Below are 10056 nucleotides of genomic sequence, written 5' to 3' on the forward strand. Positions count from 1 at the left end.
CAAATTTTACTGTTTTTTATTGAAGTCTCACCTACAGGTGATGTTAAAATACCTCTAATATTAATAATGTTCTAGAAACCAAGTTAGAGAGGAGCATATGCTTTTCCTCTTTCCAGAGCAAAGCCACTACTTTACACCACATACTTACATGACAGATCCCACAAAATTTATTACTCTGAATAAAACGGGTAATGTTGGAGAGATTAAATTTGTAAATAAAATTTGTAAATTAAATGACATGAAAGTTAACGATTAAATAATGTTATTTCATCGGTCCAAATTTTACTGTTTTTTATTGAAGTCTCACCTACAGGTGATGTTAAAATATCTCTAATACTAAAAAAAAAAAACCAAAAAAAAAAACTCCCATTCCTCCCACTTTTTCTCTCTCTCTCTCTCTCTCTCTCTCTCCTTTTCATTTTTTAGAAAAATATGTTCATACACACAAAATACGTAGACAAATGCTAGTATACAATTTATTTATTAACTTATACTTCAAACTTCCAACCAAACAAGATATTAGTCATTACTACATGGTCCTTGTTGGACGGCTTCAACAACCGTTTTCCTTTGTTACAAAAATAACTACTTTAAATTACCAATTTATCCCCATAATCGACGCCTGCCGCAGAGATTCCCTCTCTTCATTGACCCTTGACTTTCAAATCTTCGATACCCCGAGCAGGAAACTTCTTAAAAATGACACGCAGAAAACGTGAAAAATTATAAAATATGAAATAAAAAAGAATTTAGGATTTTTTTTTATTTTTTATTTTTTGAAGTTTTACTACCATCCATGGTTGACCACAAAACACAGAGAGAAAGAAGTTGGAACCCTTAAATACCAAACCTCCCCCCCACAACTTCTCCACCAACCAATTTCACCTCCTCCATAGTCTCCACCGCCGCCGCCCTTTTCCACTTTCAGAACCTACCCTTTATTCCTCAGCCCATTTCCGCTTCTGGGTCGTTGAGAAATAAGGGTTTCGAGGGGCAATTCGGGAAGAAAACATGCTCAAGTTCATGCCGCCTGCCGCCGATTCTGTGCTTCCAAGAAACGGGTTTAAGCATACCAAGTTGGAGTCCAACCTCGCCACCATAGACGTCGGCGGCCAGCTCTTCCAGACCACCAAGCAAACCCTAAACCTCGCCGGGCCGGACTCGCTCTTCTCCCGGATTGCGGAGTCGGCCTCGGCTCAACTGGCTCCGCCGTTCATTGATCGCGACCCGGAGCTCTTCTCCATCCTCCTCTCGCTTCTTCGAACAGGTAATTTGCCCTCGAAGGCCAAATCCCTAGACCTCCAGGACCTAATTTTCGAATCCCAATTTTATGGCATCGAAACCTTTCTGATGAATTCGCTGTCGAACCCATCGCATTTCGATGCTTTTAACCTGGAAAAGTCGTTGATTTTGCCCTTGAACGGCCGAGACTCGCCGTCGGCGATTGCCACGACGCCGTTTGGCTCGGTTCATGTAGCTCACGGCAGCAAAATCACGTCTTTTGATTGGTCGCTGAGGAAAAAGTCGACGATTTTGACCCAATTCACCGCCGTCGATTCTATGCTGGCGATGTCGCCGAGGACGGCCGCGGTGGGGGCCACCGACTTCTCTGGGCTCCAGATTCTCGACCTTGAGAATGGGTTTGTTAAGGAGACTCTGAATTGGGAGAATGTGACTCGGTCCGGGTCAACAGTACAAGCAATCGGGTCGTCGCCTGAGTTTCTCTTTACTAGCTTCGAATCCGCTCGGAGGAACTCGAATTCAATAATGATATATGATCTGAATAGCTTGAGCCCTGTTAATGAGATTGGTCATTACGAAATTTATGGTGCCGAGATTAACTCAGCAATACCGGCCACGAAACTGAATTGGGTTTCGGGCTACGGTCTGTTGATGGCGTCCGGGTCTCACAGTGGACCTTCAGGAGTTTTGGGTAACATTAAATTTTGGGATACAAGGTCTGGCAATGTAGTTTGGGAAATACAAGAGAAAGTTGATTGCTTTTCGGATGTCACAGTTTCGGATAATTTGTCATCAATATTCAAGGTTGGTGTGAATACAGGCGGGATGTTCTTTGCGGATTTGAGAAGTATGGGTGCGGAGAATCCATGGGTTTCTCTTGGAGAAGCAAAGAAAGTAGTTAACGGGAAGAAGGAAGGTTCCGGGTGCAAGATTGAAAGCCATGGAAGCCAAGTATTTTGTAGCACGGGAGGGAATGTAGAGCTATGGTCAGAGGTTGTGGTGGGTTCTAAGAAAAGCAGTAAAAATGGGACGGAGGAGGAAAGGCTCTTTAGGAAGAATTTAATGGGGAGAATGAAGGATATGGGAGGTTCGAGGATAACGAACATGGCTTTCGGAGGGAACAAGATGTTCATGACCAGGAAGGATCAGCAAACTGTTGAGGTCTGGCAGAATTCAGCTAGAGGTTTTTGATCCCAATTGAATTAGGGGATGATATTATTGATAAAGAAAAACATACAGAATGAGTCACTTTTTGTTGTAACATTATTTTGTAGCTCGATTTGTCTGTAAATGGTCTTGTAGCTTGTGAAGTATATCATTCTTTGCTGTGCTAATTAGCAAGTTTACCAATTCTTTTATACATCATTTTATTCAAGGAATTTAATGAATTCAAGTTATATGATTGATGTTTCCAACAGTTGTTTAGTCTTTACTCCTTTCTTTGTTTCCTTGCACTGAATCTTCATTGACAAGTTTCAGTTTCTCTCTACATATTTTATGATCATGCCCTGCAGCCGGAGGGAATACATTCCGCGGAGATTATGATATTATCGGATTCTGATTTGCTTGGCTTGTGAGATGACCCTGTTTTCATGTCTGTAATAATTTGTATAAAGGTTTAAGTAGACAATGTCCTTGTTCTTTCTGATTGGGCTATTCACAGATGTTCAAACATTTATCTGACCATTATTTGTGTCCTCTTAGCTGTTTCCTTCGTATTGTATACTTCTTATGTCTACAAATGTAGTCCTCACCAGGCTGATCGGCGTGTTTTTTTTCTGATACTGAAGTGTCGATTCTATAATACGCATGTCAGCTTCTGACTATGCCTATCTGGAGTTTTAAACACAAAGACACTGTTTACAGGAATTTTGGAAAGGTTTAGGATGAAAATATGGTTTTGGTTTCCAGTGTTGTGGTTTGACCTTTTAATTTCTCAACGGTTTTGTTCTCTAGCTCTATTCTTTGTCTTATAATTCAAACTAGTTTGTTTAATTGCTTGGTAAAGGATGTGTTACAAGGTGTCAAAAACGACGAAGGTAAGTTGCTCAAAGGAAAAATAAGGTCTCTACCACCAACTTTTACAAGCTTGAAATTTGGAGCCTTGATGCAAGGGAACTGGTTGAAGGGAGAAAGGGCGATGCTGGAGGCACCACGGTTGCAGCATATCAGGTAGATTTTCTCATAGTATTGTTTTTGCATTTTGCTTTGGACGTGCCACTTCCTGATTAAGAGGCACCTGGAGCAGTTGCTCACATTATAAACACTCTTGATGTTGTGCAACATGGCAAAACGGCAAAACATGATGGTTTGAATGAAACCCAATGAGAAAATTGAATGTATTTAGGTACTACACATTCTGGTTGAACATAGCTATCAAAATTCAGGGCAACTAGAGAATTCAAACTTCTCCCCTGCTAATTGCTGCTTGTGTACAAGCGTAGCGGTATCAGCATGATGTGGTTCTTCGGCACTAATTAAGGGTGTTGATGCATGAGGTATGCCATAATGATTTGCTTCATAATAACGTTCCTACGCAGATTTCGTTTTTCTCCATGCTGCTTCTTTCTTTAACTGAGTTCCTAATCTTCAAGTCATTCTGGTTTATCAAACTACTGTTGCAAGACCGAAAGCCCAATCCTTAAACACAAAACAATTGTAGTTATTGAAGAAAGTTGAGATTCCATCATAAAACCAATTGGTAATATGGGGAGTAGGCCAACTTCTTATAAGCCCATGCAAGGTCTCTCCTTTCATCAATGTGAGACTCATTCTCGCCAAAGGTCCTGCTTCTAGTTGTTTGTAGAGGGCCTGCATGTGTGTGCTTTGTGGATTCAAGTGTCAATACCTTCTTTCTTGTATTCAGAACTGAAGTTGTGATCTTCTTCCTGCTCTTTCCCCACCCGATTTGCCGGCCTTTAATATTCTGGCTTTGGTGAAAACGGACTTTCATCGTCGTTGTTATGCAGTTCTGCATGCTCTTTTGCAGACCAGATTTTTATGAGCTCAACCATGATGGGGTACTCAACAGCTACAGACTACGACTCGCACATGTTGGAGCTATGTATAAGTTCTTTCTTGTTATAACTTTTTCACAAGAGAATGAAAAAGAATGCTGATTGCCTTGCTCACTTTGTGCATCTCCCGTCTATCAGGAAGATGATATATTAGATGATTAATCGAGATAGTAAAAAATAACAGTATTTTCAAATTTAGAGAGACGATATTGTAGACGGTAAGTTCAGATGGTGCAAATAGTAGCACAACATCAAAATATTCTAGTATTGAAATATACGAAAACGATGGGGTACTCAACTGCTATAGACTATAACCCGCACATGCCAACATGCTGTGAGTTTTTATTAAACTTTATATTCTCCGAGGGTAAATTTCTGGTTGCGCTCTTGATTGTGGCTCGACTCGCAATAATTCTATTTCCGGTTATTTATTTGAGCTATACAAAATTTTTCTTGTTATAACTTTTTCACATAAGAATGAAAATGAATGCTGATTGCCTTGCTCACTTTGTGCATCTCCTGTCTATCAGAAAGATGATACACTAGATGGTTAATTGAGGTAGTACAAAATAACAGTATTTTCGAATTTAGAGAGACGATATCGTAGACGGTAAACTGAAATGGTACAAATAATAGCACAAAATCAAAATATTCTAGTATTGAATATGCAGTGAAAGCTCTAATATTGGAGTTACAAACCTTCAGTTCTGATAAAGTAACTTAATCTACATAAAACGAGTTTCCTGATAATAAGAAGATGAAAGGTGGGGCGGCTGGCAGGTGGGAGGGGATTGGTTCCTTGGAGCATGGTGGTGTTTCCATTGCTGCAAAAAGATTGCGGTGTTTAACATTGGCGGAAGAAAGTTACTAGGATTTATTCAGTCAAGCAGGTGGGGTCAAGCCACGCTGACACGATAGTGGGTTGGCGGTTAGAAATTTGGGGATTAACCTGTTTTTGGCCTGCCATGGCGTAGGGAAGGTGGCTGCATAGACCTGCTAATTTTTTATACGATTCGTTAACACGATATAAAAATAACAGATTTCGAGTCAATACGATAACTAATCGGGTCATTATCGGGTCACATGATAATACCCATTAATAACGGGTCCTTAACAAGTTTATACGAGAATGACACGTGAGTAACCTGTTTGGACAAAATAAGAAAAAAATTATTTTGATGATTTTAATTTTTTAAACTACTAAAAAAAATTTACTATAAAGTACAACAGATATAATGAATATGTATATATTATTTATTAATTATTATTCTATATAAATTTAAAATTTTAAGTTTTATTTATTTTTATAGTGTATTATAGGCAAAGATTGAGATTAAAAATCATAAAACACATTAAAAATAAAAGTATCAAGTAATTTAAAAATACCAAACACATTAAAAAATTATAATAATTAATTTACATGTGCGAAAAATGTGAAAAAAATATGCAAACGCTCGTAGTTGTATCCTTTACGCTTTGAGGATGGGTATATGATCGTTTGAATTTTTAAAAACCATACATGTAAGAATTAATATGCACACACAAGCCATCAACATAATCAACGTAGTGAACAACCTCAATACATAACCCTATATGCAATCTGCAAGGGCGACTTACCTGATGTTGCTGCCATTGAATGAACAAGTGAATCAGTCTTCTACTTCCAGCACACAACGATGACCTCCACTAGTAAATAAGGTTTAGTTCTCGAGAGTCTTATTGTGTGGAAGCAGGGACTTCTTCAATATGTATATATATACCAAATTATCCTATCAAAGTTCCACTAATACCGGCCTATAACAAATTCAAGTCCCATCGTGATTCTTATCTCTCAGTAAATACTTGATAAGTACTCCCTTTAAATTGGCTGCACTATAATTAAATTCCACAACTCCTATTATATCAAGGATCTCAAATTCCTTCAACCACACAACTCGCATAATGAGTTTACGTGTAATTCAAGAAATCTAGTTGTTATCTCATTGTCATTCACACGTAGTCTAGCATTCTCCCACTTGAATGTCAATGATATTCCTCAATACAACAGAAATCATGATGATCATTGAGTTTACAAAAACTTGCTGCCACTCTAGTTAGTAACCTGTCATTCCAAGAAAAATGCAGAACCATAGAAATCCCAAGTACGAATAACCTGTACTTGATACTCTATAATTACATATTCATTTATCATGAAACACTATGTTACTACCAGAATCACGATGTTGAGAACTAACAAAACAAAACGATAGTTCCTCAAAACAAAAATAGTTCACAAAAAAACTCAATAACGTTGGTAACAAAATCCAACTTTTCTGTCAATTTAGAATATGATAAGAGAACAAGTAAAATACGATATACTGTTTACAAATCAAGACCTCTTATTAAAACTTATGAATAAAACTTAAGCAAAATTTACTCTTAAAATATCAGCCACTAAAACTTCAAATTTTCAATACAAAAGGTAATCTTTTACTCCCACTGATTACAAGAGACAAAATTATATAAATTATTATTACTCCCACTGATTAAAAGAGTAAAAAAAAAAAACCTTTATAAATGTCTGCAAAATGAAACATATACCTTTCAAATACTCCCATTAGCAAAACATTAGTCATGGGATCTAGAACAAAAAATTTGTGAGTTCAACATCTTTATTCTAGATATATGTAGGGAAGTGACTCTTGTGACTGAAAAATTATACAAAATCATTTGGTTAGTTTTGTTCATCTAACATTTGACAAAAATAGAAAACTTTAACGGAATGTTTTCTGATTGCAACAAAAACATATATTTCCATAATCATATTTGGACAGAATCTGATTATATGAGGTTTTAACAACTAAAACATAAAATACAAGGGCAAACGTATATAGTTTCAACACTTTTGAGCAGATGAAGTATATACAATCTTGTCAATTCCATGTTTAACCGTTCACTGATTTATAGTTGGACTGAATAAGAAAACACTTTTGAGCAAATTAATTATCCATCAATAACATATAAATCACAAGTCCAATTTCTTGAACAACAAACAAGAATTAATAAGCAAAACACTTTTAAGCAGAATATACTCATTAACCCTTCTTGAATTTCCTGCAAGATTAGTTGCATATATAACAAATAAAATATAAACAAGTATGATAATGTACGTTTTATCTACCAAAACCATGACCATTAAAAGCATGCAAAATTGATGAGTGTGAAGCCCATAATACATTATTTCTCCCACTTGGGCAAACACTCAAAATTGCAAGTTTAAACACTAGAGAAAGTGGTTTTCATATAACAAAATATAGGCTAGTTGAATCAATCAAAAATTTATGTAATGACTACAAATTTTATTTTGTTTTAGCGTATGAGAGAAGACTCACATATGTGTTAAAGATTAGGTCATAAATTAAAATGAAACCTAATAAGAGAATCCAAACTCAAAATTTATGTTTTAATTCTAAAACGAAGTCAATTAAAATAAACACTTAGTTATCTCAATAACATCAAATTTTCAACAATAATTTTAATCCAATTTAGAACTCAGAGAAAATTTTCAACAATAATTTTAATCCAATTTAGAATCAGAGAAAATTAAGGCAAAAAATTGGTAAATTTACCTACTCATTCTCGATTCTGCAAGATTCATCATGTAAGTAGTCGAGTTGTGGAGGATCGATCCAATTGCAAATTGCATGATTGTTACACCTTTGGGTAGAAAATAATCATGCAAAGAAAATACATGCATAGCTAGCCAAAACATAAAATACACAAAATACATATAGCTTCAACAGCTTTGGCCAGATGAAAATATGTTAGAAGTACTTTATGTTGCTATAATATTAATTTATAGTGGTAAATGATTTCGTGAAATTCCCTTTGGGACAAAAGTATTCACCATATAAATTAAAATTCTGATTTTTCAAAATAATCCTTTAGAACAGTATTAAATAACCATTTTGTTGGATATTCAATGATTCTCAAAAGATTCAATCAGACACAAAAGTATGTCGTTATTGACATTGAACAATAAAGTTCTCGAAAGAGGAAACATGGTTATTCAGTTATTCAATAAGGACCAAAATGATCAATTAGTAAATTGATGCCACTTTCCAATTTTCGCTCAAAAGACAATTATCATCATAATCAGAATTGATGACCAAACAAAACATTGGTTTAAGCAAAACAAACCAATACATCTTTCAATCAAAATTTAATCAGTGTCGTCTATAAAAGTCATTAGTATTGAGAATTTGCATAAAATAAGGACATATTGGAACCATAAACTTATATAATAATTGACACACCCCGACCAAAATCAGGGCGTGCTGGCTGTCACGTGAGGGTGACGTAGCCATGTGCACAGTGCGGAAGCAAAAATAATAATAAAGATACGAATAAATAAAAATCAAACTACACACAGAGTAATTAACATACATGTGCAAGCATAAGTGTGAAAAACAATATTCAAAGCATAGAAAACCTAATGCAGTCCAGAGGAACAAACACTAGCTAAACATACCCAGAGGTGGGTCCTACACTGGTGATAATTTGTCAGATATGCCGTGGATTCCTCGTGAGCCACCAAAAGAGCAATCCAAACTAGAACCTAAAAGGGAGCAAAACAGAAAGTGTGAGTGGGCAAAAACAAAACTTTTCAAAATCGTTTCATTATCAAAAGTTATAACCCTTCGCCGTAAAACCTGTGTAGTTTCCCAGAAAATAGAATATACATATATATATAGAAAACATGCTCAGAAATATGCCATGTCAAATGCCTCCACATAAAATGTAAGTAACCCAGGTAATGTCAAACAATGCAAATAACATGTCAGCCAGAGTCACCTAACATGACCTGTACAGCTGAATTTAGAGCTCAAATCCCCAACTCACTAACTATACCTGCACACGAGTCAGAACCACCTAAAGTAGTCTGTACGATAGGACGGGGTGTAAATAAATACACTCAAGTGCCACGATTACGTGAAGACTGGGCGAATAATCATGGGTCACCTACTAGTTGGAACCACCTATAGTTGTCTGTACAACAGGACTGCACCTAACTTGGATCCAAGATGAGCGTGTGGTGCGGGAGGTGAACATAATGTGAAGGACTGTGCCCTACTCTGGGCGGGAGCACTAACACCGGGGGTGCAGGTTATGAGCTCTCTACGTATCTCACATAACTACAAATCATCAATATAAACCATAACTTACCTGGCACTTACCTGTGTGTCCGCAGCACCAAACATACATATATACAACTACTAATGCGTAAATCAATAGGCAAACGCATTGCATGGCATTTAAAACATATAAACATTCCATATCATTTTCTGGGAAAAACCACAGTATATAGGTATATATGGAAAACCAAAAGCCCACTCCCTGGTATGTGGAATGGTCAAAAGCCTATTGTCTCGAGTTATTGCGCTCGTCCTTAGGATAGGTCTCACTTACATGCAAAACAACTATAAAAACGTCAATTTAAAGCACATAACCAAAACTAGGTAATAACTTCTCATACAATGCTCAAATGGGGTGTGTGAATACACCAACGTGATCTACTCAACCTCACAAACATTCCCATATTTTTAAAATAATTTTTTGACCTCCCATATGCCGCCACACGCCGGCCAAGGCACGGCCAAACGCGCCAGCCACGGGCTGCCACGTGCCAGGCACACTGACGGCGTCAGGAATATTCTGTTAAAACTAACAGATTTCGTTAAAGTTAACCTAAGACCGTTAAGAATACTCCGTCCAAACTGACGGAATATTCCATCTTCTTCTCCAGCACACCTCCGGT

General features: G+C 36.8%; 1 protein-coding gene across 1 annotated transcript; it reads left to right on the forward strand.

The window, feature by feature from the left end:
- The first annotated feature begins 813 nt into the window (after nt 1–813).
- On the forward strand, nt 814–2657 carry LOC137713410 (BTB/POZ domain-containing protein At5g41330). The gene has a single exon (XM_068452704.2). It carries the CDS (start codon nt 1012–1014, stop codon nt 2431–2433), a length of 1422 nt encoding a protein of 473 aa, XP_068308805.2. The 5' UTR covers nt 814–1011; the 3' UTR covers nt 2434–2657.
- Nucleotides 2658–10056: the final 7399 nt, after the last annotated feature.

This window comes from Pyrus communis, chromosome 14 (assembly GCF_041283825.1).
Source record: "Pyrus communis isolate YQ-2024b chromosome 14, ASM4128382v1, whole genome shotgun sequence".
Classification (NCBI taxonomy): domain Eukaryota; kingdom Viridiplantae; phylum Streptophyta; class Magnoliopsida; order Rosales; family Rosaceae; genus Pyrus; species Pyrus communis.

Coding starts and splice junctions, on each gene's coding strand:
- LOC137713410 (XM_068452704.2), top strand. CDS start 1,012: ATGCTCAAGTTCATGCCGCCTGCCGCCGATTCTGTGCTTCCAAGAAAC.